The 24768-nt window shown below is 42.9% G+C and overlaps 1 protein-coding gene across 2 annotated transcripts; it reads left to right on the forward strand.

Moving 5' to 3' along the window:
* Window positions 1–4680: 4680 nt before the first annotated feature.
* Window positions 4681–24078, forward strand: thbs2a (thrombospondin 2a). Of its 2 annotated transcripts, XM_034682468.1 has the most exons (23): window positions 4681–5111; window positions 5484–5555; window positions 5792–6345; window positions 6658–6742; window positions 8995–9194; window positions 10677–10817; window positions 10904–10997; window positions 11370–11540; window positions 12319–12495; window positions 12825–12998; window positions 13851–13978; window positions 14068–14220; window positions 16211–16429; window positions 16521–16628; window positions 16883–17042; window positions 17128–17246; window positions 17386–17620; window positions 19887–20114; window positions 20201–20472; window positions 20553–20650; window positions 20783–20922; window positions 22309–22339; window positions 22679–24078. In XM_034682468.1, exons 2-23 carry the CDS (start codon window positions 5489–5491, stop codon window positions 22680–22682), a joined length of 3558 nt encoding a protein of 1185 aa, XP_034538359.1. In that variant the 5' UTR covers window positions 4681–5111; window positions 5484–5488; the 3' UTR covers window positions 22683–24078. The 2 variants fall into 2 exon arrangements, with proteins under 2 accessions (XP_034538359.1, XP_034538360.1); XM_034682469.1 differs by lacking the exon at window positions 22309–22339.
* The last annotated feature ends 690 nt before the right edge of the window (window positions 24079–24768 follow it).

Genomic DNA, 24768 nt, shown 5'->3' on the forward strand with positions numbered 1-24768 from the left:
ATGATTAACTGAACCTCAAATCTGTCCAGGAAAATGATTTGAAACTAATCTGAAATCCTAATCTCGCCCTTCTTACCACAACACAAGAAAGAATACATCCTTGTGCTCTACAAAAGTCCTCCAAACTGAAAAGGGCCACTTGCTTTAAGATGGAATGACCATTAGTTATTGGAAAAGCAGAAGTCTATGACATTTTGAAATAAGCTATATAACTAGATATTACAAATGATCCTCTTTCAGCTAATAAACAGAACCAGTTTAAAGGAAGAGGGACGATCCTGTGGGTTTGGAGCAAAGGTGATCTGATGTCATCGCCGACCTGGAGTAAACTTCTTTACTGAGTGAAGAGCTCAGAGCTCATGATGACAGTCATATCCAGAGATAATGCTGCCTCTCTCCTGATGTTTGAATATGATCAATACATTGAAGCTGTGGTGCATTCACAGTGCTCATTACATTTGGGAGATTACGCAAACAGGACTTTACAATGCCAGCCATTCAGGCCAAATGTCTTTCATTGGCATGAGTCAACGTTTGGAAGGATAAACGTAAAGAGCTTTATGAAGTAAATCTGAACTAAGAAACACAAATTGACCTGACCTGTTAATTTTCATCATTCCCCTAATTGTTGTATTTTAAAGAGGATGTGAGATTTGCATGTTACATGTGTCACTCTCTCCAGCTCTCAGTATTTCAAACCTGTGAGGTGCCAGATTTCCTCTCTGGATTGTGCTCCTGAGTCACTCTGAACCCGATTCTGTTAAAAACACATAAACCTTGGTGGTGAAGTCAGAGCTTGGAGAAGAGAGCTGGAAACTAGAGTTGTTTATCAAACCGACTGACATTCATCACCTTCAGTCCATGACTCCTCCAGATCTCTGGTGTGTGTAGCATTAAAAGAGGAATTCCACATTTATGTGTGGTTCTGTGATGCGCACTAGATAAGCATTAGCTCATGGTGCGATCCAAATGACCCAGAAAGTTCTGTGAAAGATCTCAGAGTGATGGAAACTCCTTTTGAATAGATTAAGAGCTTTGAGGAAATATTAGAGCAGAGTGTTCCTGACTCTCTTTTTATGACACAGTTTGGTGTAAACAAGTCAGACTTGATGTGTTGCTACACCTTTAATTCTTCCTCTCTCATGTGTGAATATCACATGATGATTTCACTTACAGGGCCAGGAGGCCAGCACTGTCTCAACTTTAAGAGTGGACTTATAGTTAGAGCCGGCTCAGGCTTGGACCAGCTCTTAGTTATACTGCTATAGGCTTAGACTGACACACTAAGGTCAATCAATCAATCAATCAATCAATCAATCAATCTATCTATCTATCTATCTATCTATCTATCTATCTATCTATCTATCTATCTATCTATCTATCTATCTATGTATCTATCTATCTATCTATCTATCTATCTATCAATCAATCAATCAATCAATCAATCAATCAATCAATCAATCAATCAATCAATCAATCAATCAATCAATCAATCAATCAATCAATCTATCTATCTATCTATCTATCTATCTATCTATCTTTATTAATAAAGCACGAAATCACAACAAATGTTATCTCAAGACTCTCTCCAAACAGAGCCGGTCTAGACCGTTCTCTATGTTCTATCATTAACAAAGACCCAACATCAAGGCCGGATCAGATCCAGTCCCATTTTAGAGACAGGACTGAGTCTGATCTCATCCTAATCCACCATGAGCAGAGCACTTTGCAGCCATTTACTATTGGCTCCGTAACCATCAGTCTATTTGAGATTTGAGTTTTTGGTGTCCCTTCATCTGTTTGTCTGATGCGTATCTCCCTCTGTCTTTCCAAATAAACCCACACAGTCTCAGCAGATGGCTCTTCAACATGAGTCTGGTCCTGCTGGAGGTTTCTGCCTGTTAAAGGAAGTCTGTCCTTGCCACTGTAACTTGTGAATGGATTAAGATAAAGTAGAATCTCATCTTGATGTTGGGTCTTAAATAACAGTCGGTACAGTCTAGACCTGTAAACAGTAACAGGCTGTACCAATGAACATGATTGTTTCCATATAAAAAGAAAGTTGGAATTGAAATCTAGAAGTGTTTTCTTTTCAGATTCACAATCAGCAAATACAACGTGATAACAATCAGACCCAGCCTCTGAGGACAGATCTGAGAATCCAGCTTTGATGATCTCTAATTCAAATGGAACAAAGTCAAACTGATTACAAACCCATCCTGCAAAACTACAACTGACAGTTTAATGAGTGCAAGTCTGAGGAGTATTTGAACTTTTTCCATCCCTGACAGTTTTAATCTGATGTTCTCTGCTCCCTGCAGAATGCTTTTATCATCAGCACTGTCACATTCTGCCATGTCTGACTCACCGTTCACTACTGTTTCTAATTTCTGTCAGGTTAGTGATTCCATGTTGTTGAGAGGAAATCGCCCCGTTCAGTAAGAAACTGTTTGTTCCTCGGCCTCGGTTCTTTTTTTCCTCTAAATGGAATGCACATTTCCAATTGACGCAAACCAGCGCTGAGACGTATCCTATTGGTACACGAAGGTCTACCCACATCCAGCCCTGCTATGATCCCTCTACAGGACTCCAAGAATGAGACGGATCAGCTTTTCTTTCCTTGACACCGCAGAGGGAAGCCTTGGCAAAAGCCTGACAGTCTCCAGACACAGGACATTGCCTGCCAGCTAAGTTAAACCATCTTAAGTTCCTATTGTATCAGGGTGATTTTCAGGTTCTATTTTTAAACACTGCAGACATTTCTGAAATTCTCCCTTTAGGCTGCAGTTCAATAAAAAAGAGCTTCAGTCAAATATGCAGTGATCCACACACTTCAGATCAGTCTCAGTGATTTACCTGTTTTTGAGTTCCCCTCTGATCAGCTGAGTCATTGTGAAGAGGTGATTTGGGGAGCTGTGGGGTATGATTGTTTATTCCAGGCTCTAATAGTTTCAGCAGAAAGCAGTAACAAATAAAGTAAGATGTAAAAACAAGATCCAAAAATGTCAAATAAATAAAAGAAAAATCTTGGACCGATCTATCAAACTTAGCAACAAAACAATGACACTAAAGAAATACACAACACGTGCAACTTCGATGAAAAATGATGGTTGGAAAATTCTTTGAACACAGGAACGCCGACCTGAAGATGGATCGAGTTTCAGCCTTTTCCAGAGGAAGCCTGTAAAGACTCATGGTTGTTTTATCATCCCATTATTTATTTTATTGAGAGCTCTATTTATACTTGATAACTGTCTTTTGTCATAGAAAGGAATGTAACCTTTATTAGGTATGGGATTTGTGATAATGTAAGGTCATATCATGCTTGTGTTGAGATCAAATGGGGGTTAACAGTGTAACCAGGTGTTATTAAGAACTCTCCACAAAGACTTTCTTTTGTCCTGTCATTTACAGTCTGAGTGGAAACTTCAGAAGCAAGTGGCAGGATGCAGTGAAGAGACTGTCTGTGCTGTTTCATCCAGTCTTTATGTGACATTCCTCTTCGTTAACATTAAACCACAGTTCATGTTAACTAGCTGCTCAGCAGTTATACTGAAAGTTAGCGTGAGCAGTGTTAACTCCTCAGTGAGGACAGCAGCTATTGGCTGTCCTAGAAGTCGCTAATGACATCATCACTTAATTTGCATAATGGGAATAATAATGGACGCTGTAGGAGGAGTGTGTAATGTTGAGAGAGACAGAAAGAGGTTAAAAATCACCCTAAATATATTTATAACTACACTTAGGAGAACAAATTAAAGTAAAACAAGAAAGTTTTCAACCAGAACATTTTCTACATGTTTAGTGTCCATAATCTACATTAATAATAATAATAATAATAATAATAATAATAATAATAATAATAATAAACTATCTAAAGGACCAATAAGAAACAGCAGGTGACAGCCTAGGAGGGACTCACAACATCGCCACTGCTAATTGAGAAGAGTTAGAACGATACATGCTTTCATGTCAGTCTCAAAAAGTCTCCATTAACACCTGAAGGAGCTGGATTTATAGCTGGTCCCTCTTTTGAAAAAGCGTCTGAAGGAGAGGGGTCTGAAAACTAAATAAAACAAAGTCACTAATACTGAGTGAGGCCAAGCAGCAATCTTCTGTGTTATAAAATGAAGCAGTGGTGCAGTTCCTTCAGTGTCCACTTCAGAGTAGTTCCAAAAAGAGGAGCTTGCTTATTCACAGTGAAAATGTAGTCAAAGTAAGTCCTCTGATACTTACAGAGTAACTCTGCTTTTATTGTCATTCACAGTCTCAGTCAAATTACACAGACAGGAAAATAAATGTTATCATTACTTCTGTCCCTGAAGGCATCACATGAATTACAGTAAATATATGTAAATAGGCTTTGATTATCAAGTTACATACACTTCTGAGCTAACTTAAAGTCCCTCTATATTTTTTATTTTGGAGTTTTATTTGATTCAAAATAACTTTTTTCATTAAATTAAACCTTTAATTATTTTGTGCAACATGAAGTGAATTCACCAACTTCACAAAGCTTTGTCCACATCAACACAGCTCTGTCCTGCAGACAGCCCATTTCACCTCCATCACTCTCCCACAGTGAGAGTGGATGAGCTCCACACACAGAGGGGAGGTGGGGGTATTTGATAGGGCGGGGATGGTGGTGGGCATCTCGGTGCAGCGAGACATCAGGGGAGGGGTCACGAATCCTCCATACCAACCTCTGTGTGCAACGAAAGCCATCGGGAGGTAATTATGTAACTCTGTCTCCTCGAACTGTTCAAACCCAGAGGAGTGAGAGTGACAGGCTGAGCCAGCCTCTATATAAGAGGAGGGAGGAGAGAGCTGCAGTCACAGTTGTGCCTCAAGTCCTCCAGACTGTGGATGTAGTGAACCATAGCGGACTCTACGGTTTTACGCACGAGGGTTTCAGGAGATACCACCTCTCATTCATCAAACCATCAACAACCATCAACAACCATCAACAACCATCAACAACCATCAACTTAAATCAACTCAAATCAACTCAAATCAACAGGTTGAGTCTTTTTTTTCCCGAACTCAACCTTTTATTTCTCCTATTTTCGGATATCAGACAGAACTAAGACAATCAAAGCTTCATCCCTCTGGTGAGTTAAACTGACGGTGTGCATGTGTATCTGTTCTTTTTGCAGACTGAGTGTAAAGCACGAGGATGAAAGTAAAGTCATGAGAATAAGCACTTTTATATCAGATGAGGATTTTATTCTGGTAAAGGGCTGCAGATGAGGTGTTGAAAACTGAATCATGAACCTGTTCAGATGGAATTCTTGAATCTACATCAGTGCAACTATTATCTCGATTTAAGCTTGCAGTGCTGTCGTGTCTACTTTTTAAAAACAGTTATGCAATGGAATGATGTCTAAGTGAGAAGCACAACATTTGAAATGGACGTGGGTTGTCAAAAAATGAAAAGAGGCATAAAAGACAAACTAACAAAAAGCTTCTGTGTTGTTTTGAAGGAGGTATGATACTCAGGAGGAGTCTGTTCTTGCTGCTGTTGTCCTTTAATTTCCTCCACACATTAGCTCAAGGTGAGTGGAACACTTGTATGATTGTAATATCTCAAACTGATATTGTATTGTATATAAATATTGTATTTTAAAGTTAAAGCTTGTATCATCAGAGGAACTAAGTTGATGCTTTAAACCTCACTGACTGTAGTTCCATGATCCGTTTGAATCCTTTAAACTTTTTAATTTCTCTGATAAACAGATTCTATTTGTGCATGAACTCTTATTTCTCACTCTGCATCCTTCCTCATTCGTAGATGTTGAGCAGGAGGATGAGACATCGTTTGACATGTTTGAAATCAGCCAAATCACACGTAAGACTCTGGGGGCCAAACAGTTCAGGGGCCAGAACTCTGATGCCCCTGCTTACCGCTTCATCCGCTTCGACCACCTTCCTCCAGTGAGCCCCCCTGTACTCAAACAAATCCTGCAACAGATCCAAAACAACGAGGGCTTTGTGTTTGTGGCCAGCATCCGCCAGGACCGTGCCTCTCGGGGGACCCTGATTGGTCTTGAGGGCCCTGATGGCCAGCGGCAGTTTGAGATTGTCTCCAACGGACGGGCCAACACGCTGGACTTGGTTTACTGGGAGGGAGGCTCGCAGAACGTGTTTTCATTCGAGGAAGTGGACCTGTCCGACTCGCAGTGGAAGAACATCACAATTCATGTTCATGGGGAGAATGCAAACCTGTACGTGGGCTGCAGCCTGCTGGACAGCTTCATCCTGGATGAGCCTTTCTACGAGCACCTGCAGGCCGAGGGGAGCCGCATGTATGTGGCCAAGGGATCCACTCGGGAAAGCCACTTCAGGGTGAGGCTTTTTGTTGTCTAGACAAGAAAATCACTGTTTCTGGGAGTAAAGAGACAAGCACACTCCTCCCTCCTGAAGTGTTGCCCGTGTTATTCTGTGGGGAAAGGAGTCCATATTTAGACTTTAAATTGCCCCTTGTGTGTAAAATGTGTGTCAATGTGTGTGACCGGTCTGAGAGTAAACTTCAGAGCTCCTGTGTGAATGTGTTCGCCTGTCAGCTGAACTTTCTTGAAAAGGAGAGAGTGAGAATAGAAAGTAGACTGTAAAAATGTAAGAGTGGCTGTAACCACGTCTCTCTTTTCTTTGACACAGGGCCTTCTGCAGAATGTGCGTTTCATCTTTGACACGGCACTGGAAGACGTCCTCCTGAGCAGAGACTGTGAGGTTGCAAAACCGGGTAAGAGCACATTTCTTTGTGGTTATCTTAAACCAACACTCACCCCGAAGCGCCTGCCAAACTCCATCAGTGGGAACCGTTTCGAATTGTGTGATTTTCATGAGCCAAATGATGAGTCAAAATAATTATATTAGCAAACCCTTTCAAGCTGCGATACCTTACAGATGGGATTGGGAAACTCCTTCACATGCAAGCCTCCCAAGCGTGGTATCTGTGTTTTGTTAAGTATCAACCACAGCAACTTTCCAGAGAAAGCTGTTTAGCGTTCTCAGTTGACTCCCTTCACGTGAATTTAACTCTTCTGGTTCTAAAATGGGTCAAAAACCTCTTCAGATAAGATCCCCCTCCAGGACTTCATGCTGACGGAAACAGCCGTGTCAATGCGGTGGCTCAGAGTGGAGCTGCATGCGTGGTGAACGAAAGGAGATACAGATGCTTACATTTATTTCCATTGGCAGTGGACTCGGGATAATGCCCTGGGAAAGAAAACAGAAAATAGAAAGTGGATGCTGTGCTGCAAAGTGGGGAGCTTCCTCTTCCAGCTGTGCACACAAACACACGCACACACACACACACACACACACACACACACACACACACACACACACACACACACACACACACACACACACACACACACGATGAAGTCATGTATTGGCTGATTGGGTTACCTTTCTCAGCTGAAGCTCTGCTCACATGAGCGATAATCCCTGGGGATCCTCACGCGAGACGCCGCTGCAGCTAAGAAGAAACAGATATCTGGGTGAACGTGGAGATCATCATCTTCAACAACAAAGCTGAAGGGTCGTCGGATTTGGCCCAATGTGACAAAACACACCCATATGTGCTGTGCGTGTTTGGCTTTGATAGAGATGTTGTATTTCTGTTTTCAACAGCAGCGTTGAATTCCAGCTGAATTAGTTTATGTGTTGAACGAATGTCACCAAGGCCTGGAAGTGTTCTTCACGTCGCAGTCCAAGCTCGGCTCTGAGAGCAATCTTTGAGCTAAAGTCACTCGTAAACCCACAAAACCCACACTCGTAAAATGTGTCATGTAGGGACATTAATGAGCAGCATTAAACCTACCTGAGCTTTTTCACTCCTTCTTAATTCTCTCCTATCTGCTTTGAGAAAAACAGAGGATGCCTAACAGGAGGAGAAGAATGTGTGAGTGCTTTCACAGACGAGCTAGCGCGCGTTCACATGCACACACAGCGTGAGAGCCCGCTGAGATTTGAATGAATCCAGCAGACTGAAAAGGAAAGAAAACACAGAGCTGGCTGCAGAGAGACAACATTGGACAATTTGGACGGCTTCATGATTTAGAGTCCCCGGCCTGCCGTTAATCTTCACCAATTTACACAGCGAGGTCCAAACCAGTTGCAGAATTGTGCTGTGCTCTGGCTGACTGACAGTCATCCCGTGGAGCTTGGATATGTGTCTTGTGTTTTTTGCATTAAACATTCAAAAAGCTCATCATGAGATAACTGAATTTCAAGGATATAAAAGGGGAATAAGTTGAGGGTTAAAGAGAAGTGATTTAAAAGACAGATCCTGGTGATTTCAGAGGGAATGACCCTGCCTGCCCTGACCTGAGCTGGGATTTGGATTCTTGTATATCTGTGGTATAAATATCACAGCTGGCAGACACATTACTCCAGGCTGGACTTCCTGCACCAGATTTATAGATTGTGCAAAGAAGACTAAACATTAAGCTCCTCCACTCCTGATATTTAATGTTTGAATAGATTATCATGTACATCGGTATTTCATCGGTATCGCTGGTGCCTTTGGTGCAAGGCAAAGACAGTGAGCTACACAGGCTTCTCATCAATCCATCTGTGTGGTCACTCCAGTCTGTGGAGCTCTTGTTGGAAGTGTCCACTTACCTCAAACATTGCAGGGATTTAAAACGGCTGGTTTCTCGTGACACCAGGAACACCCAGGTTTCTGCGTTTGCATCCCCTCCTGTCGTCCCGCCACAGCTGCTGTCGTCTGTAGTGGAAAGATTTAGCGTCACCATTTCAAACACAAATACATCCTTCAAACCAAACACTGCTGTCTGAACATCTGTTTCAGAGAACACAATAAACATTGTAATCACCACATTGTTGTGATCGCTTGGCCGCCTTCAGGAAAACAGGAAATCACTCGCTTCCCAGATCAGAGTTTCTCAATCATCATATCTCAAATATGTTTTCCATCACCAGTCCTGTGTAGCTCATCCACTCTGATGTCTCTTTCTCTTCCAGATGAGGTGAATATTGTGAGTGAGAGCACAGAAATCATGGATGTGAGTCCCTCCATCACCACAAACATAATCGGCCAGAAGACGGACGACGTGGGCGCAGATATGTGCGAGCGCTCCTGTGAGGAACTCAGCACCATGTTCCAGGAGCTCAACGGCCTGCGGGTTGTCGTCAGTAACCTTATTGATGGCCTGCAGAAAGTGGTGAGTAGTAGAGACATGCTGTTAATGGACATTATCTTGACATGTGTTTGTGTTCCACGAGCTTCTGCCTGTTTTAAAGTCCAAGCTCAGTGATGAATGTGACATTGTGAAACCGAAGAGAAGCTGGACATTTAAGGAAAACAAATGAAACACTCCCGGGCCGCTGCCAGGAGCTGAGAGCTCTGAATGAGGTTACTAGGTAACCTACATCGGTTTCAAAGCAAACATTTGGTATCCACAGGACTGTTTATAGAGAGACCGTGATGGCTGAACCCGTCTGACTGCAGCTATCTGTGGCAGCGTGAGTCAGACAGCCTTTATGACATGTTACATGTGGATATAGGAAGTGTTCCCCTGGCAGCAGCAGGGTCCAGTCTAATGTCTGGCTGTGTTTAAACAGCCCATGTGTTTCCTCTGGGAGCCTCCCAGCAATAAGAGAGTCTGGGCATGAACCTCGGGAGGAGGAAAAACGACCGGGATGAGAAGGGTCCCTGAGGCTCTTCCAGATCGAGTGGTGTCTCAGATTCTTGCTCTGCACACTGCTGCCTCCCTCTTTCAACTGAACTGACACACACACACACACACACACACACACACACACACACACACACACACACACACACACACACACAGAAACTTTTGGCAGTACTTTATCTCCTGACAGCTCTTTAGTGTTTCAGAATCCAGCCAGAGATCCAGTGGTCTCCAAATGGGTTGTAGGTTACGAAGTGCAAACCTCAGAAACACTTGAAGGATCCATTATTCCAACATAATAGAGAGGTAGTGTTTGTAATCAGCAATAATGAGAAACAAAGTATGACTTAATATTTTACAGGTTTCCTTGTAAACATAACGGAGTAGCTTTTCTATTCAGGGGGATTTTATTTAAGTTCATGTAAGTTTTCTGCTTTCCTCTCATTAGGGTCAGAATGATGCTTTAAAACAATATGATCCAAACCTGCCTGGAGAAATAAAGAAGAGGTTTGTTGATGGGGTCACTGCATGCAACATGGTCTTTCTTTAACTTGTGTTTGTTTGAACTTGAAGTTTTAACCGTTTAGGAAACAGTCTCACGATATTTAAATGCCCCAATATGAGCTGCAAAAGCAAACTAGCCCATCAACTGCAGGCTGCTTTTCCTCTTCTAGTGTATAAACAGAGATAAGGAGGCAGGATAAGGTTTTGAATTTGCATTTACAAAGCTGCATCAACAAAGAGATAAAGTTTACCACTTTGGTCCAAAAGATCATCTCCAAATGAAGACTCCTCACAGCTGTGCTCAGTGAATAACAGCATTTCTGAAGCAGGATGTACTACACCTCACTCCACCTGGTCCAAAGTGACCTCACATGTGCTCTCGTCAAAGAGTCAGCTTGTCGGCAGGTGTACACCTTGACATGCATAATGGAATGCAGTGCACCTTTCTGGTGAGTGTGCCCTAATGGTTTCTGACTGCAGACCTGTGTGTTGTTGTGTGTTCAGACAGAGGAGAACACAATCATGAAGGAGGCCCTCGGGAAGATGAAAAACACTAAGGAGAAAAACATGTGCTGGCAGGACGGCCGTCTGTTCGATGATAAAGAAGACTGGATTGTGGACAGCTGCACCAAGTGTACCTGCCAGGTAGTGCCAAGATATCTGGAAGAACGTACAGATTGAATGTTTAAGGTCAGTGATCCTGATTCATGTCTTCTGTTCCTCCATGGCAGGAGTCTAAGATCGTGTGTCACCAGATCACATGCCCGCCTGTAGCCTGTGCAACCCCCTCCTTTATTGACGGCGAGTGCTGCCCCGTGTGTCTGCGTAAGTAGTCTGTAGCCGATGCTTCCAGCATATAAACACAGTAATAAACACACACACGGTTTTATATACGCATGCTATTTTAACTCAATGGTTCCATATGCCATGAAAAAACAATATTCCACATGCACTTCATTTTCGTTTCTCTGGACTGTTGCAGCCAGTTTGTCTTTTAGAGGGAACCACATATTTATTTGTCAAGATAAAAGACACTCTGAGTGGCTGCTGTGGGTTTGAAGGATGACGTCATGTGGTGAACAGGCAGACATGAAGAATAAAAGCAGTGCAGTCTTGATCTTTACTTGTCCTTCTTTGTTTGGTTGTAAAACTATCTGGGAGAGGAAAACGTTGACGTTGTGACTTTACATCTTCCAGCTATAGAGAGCGATGACGGCTGGTCCCCCTGGTCTGAGTGGACAGAGTGCACAGTCACCTGCGGGACAGGAACTCAACAAAGGGGTCGGTCATGTGACGCAACCAGTAACCCCTGCCCTGGACCGTCCATCCAGACCCGCAAGTGCAGCCTGGGAAAATGTGACAGCCGTGGTGAGAATATCTTCAATATGATTTATCTCCTGTCGTTCAGTTTTTGTTTGACATCCAGCAGCAGCCGCATCAGTAATCAGATATTATCTTAATCAAAGTATGCATCTGCCAACCCTGCAGCAATCACTTTAAACTAACAGCTGTGGATGGCACACAATGCAACTGTGGAAAAACTCAGCAGTCAAATATGAGATGGAAGCTTTCAAAGTGCAAAAGACGGAATTAACGCCTTCATAAATCTGTTGAATGGATCCCTCTGAGTGAGGCTGGGAGCCAGTGAAGAGCTGGATCACATGGAGGGTTGCAGGGTGTGCCCAGTCCAAGTCACGTCTCAGTAAATCATTGGCTGAGAGGCTGTTCCCCAGCTCCGTGACTCATCGGGCTGCCATGCAAAAAAGAATACAAATATTAATGAATGTGACCATTAGACAGACTCTTGAAGAGGCTGGGTGTCAGGAGAGGCTGATAGATTGATGCTGCGTGTCGAGACGGATGAATTAAGGGTTTGATAAATGTGGGATTAACATTGTTATTGCTTTCAGCTAACATCACTCTGCATCTGTTGAGGGACTGAATCGGTCTTAACGTTGGGGAACAGTTAACCCACAATGACAGAAATACTAGCTGGGATATCTTTGAACGTGGACGCCAGCATCTCAACATGTTTACTTGGAGGGAACTTTGTATTCATGTCTCTAACTCACTGATTGAAATCTAAAGGACAATACTTGTTAGTTTTGGAGATCTTTGCCTGACGTGTTTGATGTTTGATTCCCAGTTCGTCAGGATGGAGGCTGGAGTTTGTGGTCACCGTGGTCATCCTGCTCGGTGACCTGCGGAGAAGGACAGATCACCAGGATACGACACTGTAACGCTCCTGTGCCCCAGCTGGGGGGCAAAGACTGTGAGGGGAGCGGGAGAGAGACTCAGCGCTGCACTGCAGATCCGTGCCCCGGTGAGTATTTCACTAAGAGGCAGGAAACACTCAAAAGAAGCGTCTCCATTTCAGCAGCATCTGTGTAGAACTACCAGACAGCCTGTGTCTCATGACTCCCCTGAGGCTACATTCCCCATGTGTTCTGGACCGGCCTCCCGTCTGTCTGTCAGGAAATGTTGACTCAAATCAGCTCAATATGTTTCATCGTGCAGTATTAAGTTCCAGGCTTCTGACTTCAGAAGTCAGTCCTTTCATTTTCAGATGTTGTTGTTTAGAAGAGTTGAATTAAGAGTTGAAAAGCCTTATGTATGCACTAACTTTTTCATTCCTGTTTCTGTATCTTTTAGTTGATGGTGGTTGGGGTCCTTGGTCTCCATGGGCAACCTGCTCAGCAACATGTGGAGGGGGAATCAAAAGTCGGACGCGAGAATGCAACAGCCCGAAACCTCAATATGGCGGCAATAAATGTATCGGAGAGGCTAACGACAACGACAGCTGTAACAAGAAGGACTGTCCTATCGGTGAGCTAACATTCCTATTTCAACTTAATTCCTGTATTTATGACTGCTACATGATGTATAAGAGGAACAGTAATGACAAAAGGATAAAGAAAGAACTTTAGATTCTGATCAGATCTTAAAAACAGATAGTGTCCTTGTTTATTTCACAAGGAACCTGTATCTGTAATAAGATGATGTTTATAAGAGTTAGAAAACAGATTCTCTGATGCTTTGAGCACCTGACACTAAAATAAGGTGACCACATTTTAAAACCTCCAAATAGTAACACAATAATTTGACCGTTAACTCACCTGTACCAGACATTTGTGTTCCTTCTTTTTGACATGGCTCTGTTAGTCAGCATGTCCACCGTGGGCGACTGAAAATGGACACTTGCATTGTGTGCAAAACAAAACATATTCATTGCCTTTAGAAGGAACGATGGATAATGGATTTATTATTGGTTAAAACAGCAACAGCTTGGGCAACAGCTGACTGATCTATGCTGACAGATCAGTGATGTAAGCATGGTGCATTGTTCTGGTAATTCAGTTTGTTAAAATCAGGCCAGGATCTGTTCAGACTGGAGTATATTAGTGTTTTATAGATATTAGTTGGGACTTGTGCACAGAGTTTGTCACCCTACACTAAAAGCAGTATTATATACAGAAACATTTAGTCAAACATCTCAAACCTTCTTTCTAAATTGGTGTTTGGTGAACCAAACCTCTGCACCTGAACTATGATGTGAATCTAGAGCATGCTCCATCCAGCAGGGTTTCATCCTGAAGCATCAAGTGAAAGCTTATATATTTAGAGATCAACTGCACTGGTGCTGTTTGTATTCATTCCTGTCATCCAAATGTCCTGCAGATGGCTGTCTGTCTAACCCATGCTTTGGTGGAGTGGATTGCAACAGCGCTCCTGATGGATCTTGGGAGTGTGGCCCATGCCCTGCTGGCTTCCGTGGAAATGGTACCCACTGTGAAGACATCAATGAGGTAAGAGTCACTCGTTTCCTCACACGTATCCATCATGCACGTGTTTGAGGCTACGTTCAGATATTTAACTCTTTCCCTCCCTCCTCCAGTGCGACATGGTGTCGGATGTTTGCTTCAAAGTGGGTGGAGCGCAGCGTTGCGTCAACACTGATCCAGGTTTCCACTGTTTGCCCTGTCCCAAGCGCTACAAGGGCACCCAGCCTTTCGGTATGGGTGTAGAGGATGCCAAGAAGAAGAAACAGGTGAGTTCTCCTCATTCAGAGACTCTAACATTAAAGATTGGTAGCTTTTGAAGAGGTGAGAACAAAATGTGAAGGAAGAGAAACAGCCTCAGACTCGGGGCTGATTTTCAAAGCAGGCGTCTGAATTTTTGTAAGTCAGATCCAAATGTATGAATAATGGAAGCAGCAGTTCATGTGATTTACGAGCCTCATCCTCGCAGTGAGAGTGATAACACAGGTTTGGAGGGGAGGCCGTTTATGAATTTACTCACCTTGACCCAGAATCAGCAGGAAGGAGGAAAGGGAGGAGACGGACAACTGGTAACATCAAACATGTGTTACACGTCTGCTTCTTCCATTGTAAGGTCAGAGGCAGATTCAGACCTCTGTTTGAACTGTTCTTTAAATTCACATGTTGAATGGATCATTGCTTTTAATGCAGCAAAATAATGTCAAGCTTTAGTCTTTAGAAAGCTCCATATTTCTGCTCCTGTGATAACTGCTTTTATTGCAGATTTTACATCAAGTCCTATATGTTATAATATTCACTAAAACTTGCCCCACCACTTTAAGATGCACGTCCACAACATCCTCTGCAGCTCTGCAGCTCTGCAGCTCTGCAGCTCTGCAGCTCTGCAGCTCTGCAGCTCTGCAGCTCTGCAGCTCTGCAGCTCTGCAGCTCTGCAGCTCTGCAGCTCTGCAGCTCTGCAGCTCTGCAGCTGCTCGTCTCTGATTCAATGCCCACGTTTCACAAACTGATCTGAGGGACAGTGAAGTGTCCCGTCTGGCATTTAGGATCTATGTTTGGCAGTTCTGATCAAAGGCCTTCCCTCGCTGCCACTCTCTGCTCTATGAGCTCATGGAGGAGCATCCGAACTGGACTCGTGTTCATCATCTGGTAATGAGCGGCAGCTGTGAATACCTCGTGCTGCAATTAAGGGGGAGCAGAGGGTCGCAGTGAGACGTATGAAGCAGGACTTCATGAAATAAACTGTGCTTAGAAGTGTCCCTAAAGTCCCTCCCTTAAATCTTCACTTCAGTTTAGAGAGGCTGAAACAAAGACTACAAGCAGCAGGAGTTAAAGAGCTTCTCTAGAGTCTCTGATTAATCGTATCAGGACACAAGATGCAGTCCACAGAAACAAAGTCTTGATTGGTAAACATTGTGATAGTGCTTGATCCAAACGAAAAACAAATCTGTAAAAACAACAAGAAAATCCTCAAGCCAGGAAACCTGCAGGGTCCAGATTCTCCCCTTCCCCATGCTAATTCAGATGACAAGACCTGAGTACTGGCTCCCACAGATTACTCCAACGATACCAGTTTGATTATGGTTAATGGTGTCAGAATGCACTGGCTGATGAGTCTAGGTCACTCTATGGACAACAAGTTAGGTGATACTATATTACAAATTAGATTTGAGCCAAAAGGTTGATGTGAATTGATAAAAAGTTTCTTAATATCAACCAAATATTGTTTTCCCAACATACTGATGATGAATATGTCAGCTCAGTAAGTCGGGCACCAAATTCTCGCCCCAGTTTCTGAGATGTTGTACCGACTGGAGCCGGCGTTCACTCACATTTTCTAACCTGGAAACTCGACCCCACATGAATGTAGCATAAAACCAAAACTGGTGTTGGTAACAGAATATTTCTTAAAGGGTGGTTAAAATCTTAGTGGTTCAAACTGTCCTCAAAGTCCTCAAAGCCACCCACACCTCTTTGATGCATGTCATCCCACACTCTCATTTTTACAGTTTCCTCCTCTGTCCACCGTTTCATCCTGTTAATAAAAACTTGGAAATCCCCCAAATACTCTAAAAAGAAAACCTGCTCTGAGAGAAAAGGGCAGGAACTGAAACCATGTGAGATGCAAGACCTCAAAATAAGACAGGGAAAGTTATGGATATGAAGGGTCATCTTTTAGTGGTTGGATACATCCAGTGAGAATCATGTCTGATGAGTGACAGATCTCATCGTATGATTCTGATGTCTTGTTACTTCCTGTAGGTGTGTGAGCCAGAGAACCCTTGCAAGGACAAAACCCACAACTGTCACAAATATGCTGATTGCATCTACATCAACCACTTCAGCGACCCCATGTACAAGTGTGAGTGTCGGACCGGGTACGCTGGAGACGGCTTCATCTGTGGAGAAGACTCCGACCTGGATGGCTGGCCCAATCAGAACCTAGTGTGTGATGCCAACGCCACCTATCACTGCAAGAAGGTATTTCATTGAAGGTCCTAACAGGATGTCCCCTGACACTGATCACAAACCTCTGTATCTGTGATTCTCTGAACTTGCCTTTCTTTTTCAGGATAACTGTCCGAACCTTCCCAACTCCGGACAAGAAGACTTTGACAATGACGGGCAGGGAGACGCTTGTGACAAGGACGACGACAGTGATGGAATATTAGATGAGCGGGTACGATAGTTCACAACACATGTGCACCTTTTATTCTCTAAGTAGCTTCATGTTGTTTGAATAGTTCCCCAACAATCATCACTTTCTTCTTTTGGTTTTAACTCAGCCAACACAACAACAACAATGCAGCTATAAGTAGAAATAAATTAATAAATACACACAAAATAAATCAATAAAAATACAACAAATATAAATTAATAAATTAAATTAATAAATAAAATGATAAAAATTATAATCATCTCTTTCTGCCACAGGACAACTGTCCCCTCCTCTTCAATCCTCGCCAGTTTGACTTCGACAAGGATGAAGTCGGCGACCGCTGCGACAACTGTCCCTACGAACACAACCCGGCTCAGATAGACACTGATCACAACAGGGAAGGGGACGCCTGCGCAATAGACATCGATGGAGACGGTACAGTCCTAAAACAGATAAATATATATGTATTTGTTTCTTAAAATTCCCCATCAAATCTCATCAATGCACCTTTGTTCATTAGAAATCCTGAACGAGGGTGATAACTGTCCCTACGTGTACAACACTGACCAGAAGGACACTGACATGGATGGAGTCGGTGATCAGTGTGACAACTGTCCACTGCTGCACAACCCAGACCAGGTACTGAACCTAAACTCCCAAACATACCCCCATCAAACGATACATGATGATCCTGAGACTACATTAGTGAAGCTCCAAGTCAAACATTATTGACAGGAAGTGGTAATACTGCTAACTTCTGTCTGTATTTATCCAACAGATGGACTTAGACAACGACCTGGTTGGAGATCAGTGCGACAACAACCAAGACATTGATGAAGACGGCCATCAGAACAACCTGGACAACTGTCCCTACGTGGCAAACGCCAACCAGGCCGACCACGACAAGGATGGCAAAGGAGACGCATGTGACTACGATGATGATAACGATGGCGTGCCTGATGAGAAGGACAACTGCCGACTGACACCAAACCCGGACCAGGTGGACTCTGATGGTGAGGACTTAGTGATCAATCCGGTGATGTTCTGTCTAAATGCACAAAGCCCTCAAAGACCCAGACAGCCAGCGGTGGCTACTCGTTCCTAAATGCTTGATAACTTTTGAACTGCTAATCCTATCAACAAGCTTTAAAAACTCAGTTACAGTAGACATTCTCAGCTTTCCATTGATACCACATTTGTCTCATTCAGCATATTTAAAATAAATTCAGGAGAGTCTGGCGTCCCCAAAGATGGTCTCGATCTTTAAGGGTTAATGCAAAGGCTACTCATTTGTGATTTCTAATCATCCACAAATTACTTGTTTCCTTTTGCATGAGTCAAACAAAAGTTTAACTCCCAAAATAATCTCTATTTAATGAGTTAAAATAAAATCTGTTTACCGCCCGGTGCAGCAAAGTAAAGCAAACATGTGTTGTACGTAACGAGTTGTTACTTTATATAAAGAAACAGATGGAAGAATTTGGAATAAACATTATTCTGGAGACTGAAAAAAGCAGCCGATTTAATAATCTGACTTAAACTTAATTTTCTTTCTCATCAGATGTGATCTTTCCCTTTGAAAGGGGCTCAAATATTCTCTTCTACTTAGTGCTGAAGGACTCCTCGTCTTTTTGGGCCTGAATTCAAGATGGAGGGTTCGTGCTGCAACAGCAGTTTGCAAAATAAAACCAACCAATTATCACAACTTCTTTATTAACCACTGTTTAACTACTGTTATGTGTCTGCAAGCTGCATGACATGAAGGTCAGAGGTCATGGACAGGGACACTAACAAGAAGAAACTTAGAACCCTCAAATACAAACAGATGTGAGGCCTTTGGGGTCTAGAAGGTGGAGTGGAGGTGTAAAGCTCCACAGCCACTAACTCTACTACAGAGAGTAGACAAACTAAAGAACAGGACTAAACCAACTGCCATCTACAAAAACCTCTCCTGAGAGATCAATCCTCCTTTTAATGATCCCTTTACCACCCTCCTTCCCTCCTTCCCTCCTTCCCTCCTTCCCTCCTTCCCTCCTTCCCTCCTTCCCTCCTTCCCCCCTTCCCTCCTTCCCTCCTTCCCTCCTTAATACATTCACAAACACACACTCTCTCTCAACACACTCTTCAAACAGAACCCAGAGGAAACAACTGAAGGTGTTGTCTTCTCTGTTGCACACCTACCTGAGGGAAAGGAGCTCCTTTCATTGAGCAGCCAGGCTGATGAGCTCAAGCTGGGTGCACCGAGGGCAGGTGCTCTAAATGATGGGCTCATTAGGAGCCCTGGAGGTCTCAGACTACCTCCATCTGTAACAATTACCATAAGTTATTATCACCATTAATCTCACTGGACTAGTTCATGATGCTTGAATGCATATTGAGTAAAAAAGAGAAGCCTGCAGTGAGAGACTTTTTGAGGCTGTGTATCTCTAAAGATAGATTTATATTTCAAAGAGTTCAGCTTTTATTTTGAAATCCACTCCTCAGTGAGCTTCACACACTGAGGTTTTGTACTTGGTGCCGTCCTCTGTGTGCCTTCCTCCAGATGTTTTTACAGTTAGTAATTAGCTGAACTGCTGCAGGTGTGAAATGTGATGGCTGTGGAAAGAGTCAGGGAGCGGGTTGGCAGAGGTGAGGTCACTCTGCGTGACTTCAGTGAGCTGACCAGGAGGGCGCAGAGCAGGCTGTGAAGGTTTTTACTCCTTTCAGGTTTCAGTCCTGATGAGTCCACAGTACCCGGTCTCAGCAGGGTTACCTGGAGTTTGTACAGCTGTCTGTAACTGGAAACAGACCGTGGAGGAGGAAGGCCCCTCACACTTGAGCTTTTCTTCACAGCTCGTCAGATAGTGTTTATTTGATGGGATCGTTTTAGCCTCTTGTGAAATAACAACGATGATGACAGAAAGCAGCTCGCTACTCCCACGCTGAGACCTTCATTAGCCAGTGGCGCCCCTTTCCACTGTGAGCTCCTGGCTCGCAGTCTGCTCTAATAGACTTCAGGCTTCAGATAGAAACAAGTATCAGTGGAAGTCGTCACAGCTTGAGAAGATGGCTGATTTTCCCCCAGTCGACTTGGCAGATGTAGCAAAGCAAGTTTCCTTGGAGGAGCTGCTGTTTTCCCCGTTCATTTTTAATATTCAGTTGGAGGAGCTCCTCTAACCCTGGCTGCAGCAGGAGTCTTATGACACTCATATAAGCTGCCATAGAGAGAGAGAGGAAAACAGGGAAGAAGAGTAAGGAATGTGGATCTGATTTAAACTTATGTGCTCTCTTTTTTTGAAGGTGATGGAAGAGGCGACACCTGCAAAGACGACTTTGACAACGACAGCATTCCAGATATCCTCGACGTGTGCCCGGAGAACAACGCCATCAGTGTCACAGACTTCAGGAAGTTTCAGATGGTCCACTTGGATCCTAAGGGAACCACTCAGATTGATCCAAACTGGGTGGTCAGACATCAGGGCAAGGAGCTGGTTCAGACGGCCAACTCTGACCCAGGCATCGCAGTCGGTGAGCAGCACACCAATGCTTTCTTTCAACGTAAATTTGAAACTTCATCCAGCCTCACAGCTCACATTTCTCTCACACCCTCACAGGTTTTGATGAGTTCAATGCGGTGGACTTCAGTGGGACGATGTACGTGAACACAGACAGAGACGATGACTATGCAGGCTTTGTGTTCGGGTACCAGTCGAGTGGGCGCTTTTATGTGGTGATGTGGAAGCAGATCACACAGACGTACTGGGAGGACAAGCCCTCTAAAGCCTTTGGCATCTCCGGCGTCTCACTAAAAGTCGTAAACTCCACCACTGGCACGGGAGAAAACCTCAGGAACGCTCTGTGGCACACGGGGAACACTCCTGGACAGGTGGGCTTCAGTCTCAGTGCTGTTTCATCTGGTTTTAATGTGCAGCCAGGATTAAGTGTTGTTAACTTTATTCCACTCAGGTGCGGACTCTGTGGCATGACCCCAAAAACATTGGTTGGAAGGACTACACAGCCTACAGGTGGCATCTCATCCACAGACCGAAGACCGGGTTCATAAGGTAGGAAGACTGGAACTGAAATCAGTTCATGTTTGTGACTAGCTACCTCGTTCATTCTTACAGATGAATCCATGGAAGAATGAGCACTGAGCATAACATTTAGAAAACACCTTGTCCGTCTTGTATTTTCAGGGTCGTGGTCTATGAAGGAAAACAGATCATGGCCGACTCAGGACCTGTTTACGACAAGACGTTTGCTGGAGGAAGGTTAGGCTTGTTCGTCTTCTCACAAGAGCTGGTGTTCTTCTCCGACCTCAAGTATGAGTGCAGAGGTGAGAGCACACATTTTCATCATTACTTTTAACCTTGTGTGTTTGTCATCTTGTCATCTAGAAAGTACCAGGGTGTGACTAACATACAAGAACAAAATACAGAGAGAGGTATTTTACTGTGCTTGGGTATTTTACCCAGAAGACGGTGTGAAGAAGGAAGTCACGGTGGATTTGTGCCTCTTTTTGACAGCTCTTCTCCCTCATGAGGTTATAATCATGCATATTAAGGAAACAGGGGTAAACTGTGAAGTAAAGAAACTTTGTTGGGTGCTGATTTGATTGAAAATACCTCTCAATGTAAGACTACAAGTTACCAGGAGAGGTTGGTGCTGCAAGCCTTTGTGAATTGGCCTTCACAATGATTAAAGTTAATGAAGGCTGGAGTCAGCTTCCGTGCATTTAGCTAGCAGGATTTTAAACTCCACATGATGAAAACAGAAACCAGAGAGAGCAACACAACAAACTGCACATCGTGGACTTCACTAAACACAGTGTGGACATCACCACATTGGAAGACATCTTAGGACTTTAATTCCCTCCGGGAGACCCCCAAAAACAGACTGCGTCCATATACCAGTCGGACTTATATCCCAGATTGTCCTGTAAGATAAGATAAGATAAGATCCTCCTTTATTTGGGGAAATTCACAGAGTTACAGCAGCAAACAAGAAGGTTTACAGAACAAGAATTTAACAAGAATATAAATAGGAAAGAAATGTCCATCAGAGACGACAGCTTGGACATAATTCTCCTGTCAGCCACCTCCTCCACAGGGTCCAGGACTGGCCTTCTTCACCAGTCTGTTTTTTGAAGCAGTGGATTTAGCATTACACTGTGATACCCCTATCTGTCCATATCAGGGGATTGATTTCAGCTCGTTTGTTTTCTTACATTTGGGATGTTTAAATAGTTTTTATGTCAAATAAGCTTATGTTAATTAGCTAATACATAGGCTTAGAAATCTAGGTTATTTTTTTCTAATAGAGCAAGCACAAGCTAGTTTTGTAACAAACTCAGACATTGAGATATTCTAATTTTTAACTCTTTAAAAATAAGTATTTTTAAGAGATGTCAAGTCATTATAGGTAAATGTAACCCACTGTGCATGTCAAGATTTAATGCCCTGTTGATATGTATTGGTATTTCAGGTCTCTCTCAGTTGAAGGTTGCTGTTGTAAATATGAAGTGTGCCTTTGTTTATGTTATGCATGCATGTATGTGTGTGTGTGTGTGTGTGTGTGTGTGAGTGTGTGTGTGTGTGTGTAAATATGTGGTTCACATCTAAAGGAGTATACTAAAAAAGACTCAGAGAGGAAACCTTCTCTGTGATAATCTGAATAATCTGGGATGAGTTTTTAAACCTCCAACATCTTTTTCAAACCTCAGATAAGCCGGAGTTTCCCACCGTGTTCATCAGGTAACAGAGAGAGAGGTTCTGTGTTGTTTGTTTGGCTGAAGCAAGAAAAAGAGTCACGCTATGTTTCTGCTTGTCAGCTTGCTCGTGTACAATGCCTCAGAAGCATTGTGAAAGACCTTGCTAGTCGGTCCAAGGTTCTCCTGTTGAGTGCTAAACAGTGGAAAACAAGCCTGCGGCCACTTCACAATCACAGCAACATCGCTGGGGACACGCTTTTTTGACGCACACAGTGCACATGTTGTTTCTGCTCTGGCACTTTGACTGTGAGAATCTCTGAGTGTCCTAGCTCTGGTTGTAAATATGGCAGTAACTGAGCTTTTTCTCTCCATCTTTCCACAGATAACTGAATCAAGTCTGATAGGAAAACATCACAAGCCAAAAAACAAGAACTTCTGAAAGTAAACATCACATCAAATCCAATTCAGCTCAGATCAGACTTTCCATACCGGTCCATGTTTCTCCTCCATGCAGCCACCAGAGGAAACCACGGCCGACTTCTTGTTCCAAGCGGGGAAAGAAAAGCTGTTGAGGAAAGCCTCTGCTGATTATCTAATTATACCATGTTTACCTATTTCTTCATTTTAAAGGATTCATTGTACAACCACTTACACGCTGTGTGTGCTGTCCTTCAGTCCCCTCCTCCTTTAACTGTAAAGACTCTTCTCTCTCTTTGTTGCTGAACATCTGATCGTACAAACATAACCTGTAACCAAAGCATAATCAATCCATCACTATAATATCTCCTCTTCTTTTTATCCTGAATGTTTCCTTTTTATTTTCAAAAGGAGAACTTGAGTGATCGATACCAGTAAGCCATTTAGTAAGTGCCAAAGATGTTTATACTAAGTCTGTATTATAATTCCTTTTGTAAATTATTAATGCTCTGCTTTTTTTCGTTTGTTCGTTTGCATTTTTTGAGAGTTTGTAAATAATTATTTATTTGTTTACACTGACAAAACGTATCGTTGAATATCACAAACGTCAAGATAACACATTTCAGTATAAAGAGTTTTTCCGGTGTGGTCTGCACCCCCTTCACTTCCTGGTTTTATCTCTGGTAAGGTGTCCGGTTAGGCTTTGAAACGATAAACATCAGCTGGTTTTAAGTTGTCACATACATAAAGGCGTCATGTGTTTGTGTCTGAGGAATATCATTCTGATTGTATGCGTGTGTTAAAAAAGAAAAGCCACTGTGTTTTATTTTGTTTGCTTTCCAGACAGCGCCTCTTCGTCCTCTCTGTGATTTGTCACTTTGGTTCACGTGGAACATTTTTCAGTGACCGACTGCAGCGAGCGTCTTTCTGAATCCAAACTAACAACATGTCAGAGACGTTCCTCTGACGGTGTTCACCAGGTAACAAATCACAGCAGCAGCAGAGTTCATGAAGTTACAGTGAAAACAAATACAGTGAAAACATTTTATATCAATACTTCCATGCATATGTTAGTCGATAATATCTCTGAAACGTTACAGTGTTGATGGAAGAGGAATCAGATGAAGGTCTCTGAGTGTGTCTGTGTGTCTGTGTGGATTATCAGAGTGTTAGTGTGTGTACAGCGTATGTGTTCCTCCATGTTTGGTTTCCATCTTGTTTACCTTGTTGAGAGTTTGAAATGCACAAAATGTAAATGTTTTTGTATACTTGTGTTGTTTTCTACAAACCTTGGAGTGAGACTGTTTCATAAATAAAACTCTTGAACACCAGTTTGTTTAATAAATACTTGAGGTTGGAAATCCCCTCGTGATTACTGTCATACTTTAATTAAACTAACATTTCTTCAACATTGTGAAATAAAAGCTGAACCAGGACTCACTTTTAATCTGTTATTTCTTTAGTGCCAAACATTTTTATTTATCTTTGACAAGGGTTGCTGTTGTACACCAACAAGTTAACCTTCTTTATAACAATTCATGAAGCCACACGGTGACAAAAACCCACGGTACACCTCCTGATGTGTCTGTTTTTAACCCTACCATGGGTCTTTATGTAGACAACACATTTAGGATATAACTTAACAAAGCTTTCAAAGTAAGTCAGGAACAAGGAAGAACAATGTCAACTATCTAATACATGATTAACCAGATTAAACAAAGGAAATACAACTTTTCAAAATAAGATGTAAAAAGAAACATTAAAGGTCTTCTAATCTCTTTTCAAGTCAAACCAGCCAGGTATCCAAGCCAGCCTGGTCCATCCATAGACACACATGGATGTGGTCTCAGTCCATCAGTGTCAGGTCAGTGTCAGGTCAGTGTCGGCGTCGGCGTCAGCGCCAGCGCCAGGATCGGCCAAAGTTCGTCTGAAATCATCTCCATATTTGATATCTGCAAAGATCCAGTATCGTGCCTCCCTCACATTTAACCCATCATTTCGTGAGAACTCGGAGACAATCTTTCTTTATATTCTGTCAAATCTGCAACTCAAAAT

This window comes from Notolabrus celidotus, chromosome 4, assembly GCF_009762535.1.
Source record: "Notolabrus celidotus isolate fNotCel1 chromosome 4, fNotCel1.pri, whole genome shotgun sequence".
Classification (NCBI taxonomy): Eukaryota; Metazoa; Chordata; class Actinopteri; order Labriformes; family Labridae; genus Notolabrus; species Notolabrus celidotus.

What these genes read in the sequence shown, in the direction of transcription:
- thbs2a (XM_034682468.1), top strand. Translation starts at nt 5,489, where the DNA reads ATGATACTCAGGAGGAGTCTGTTCTTGCTGCTGTTGTCCTTTAATTTC. An exon ending in ATGGAATATTAGATGAGCGG is followed by an intron (nt 16,629 to 16,882) that starts GTACGATAGTTC and finishes TTTCTGCCACAG; the next exon opens with GACAACTGTCCCCTCCTCTT. An exon ending in TGACCCAGGCATCGCAGTCG is followed by an intron (nt 20,115 to 20,200) that starts GTGAGCAGCACA and finishes ACACCCTCACAG; the next exon opens with GTTTTGATGAGTTCAATGCG.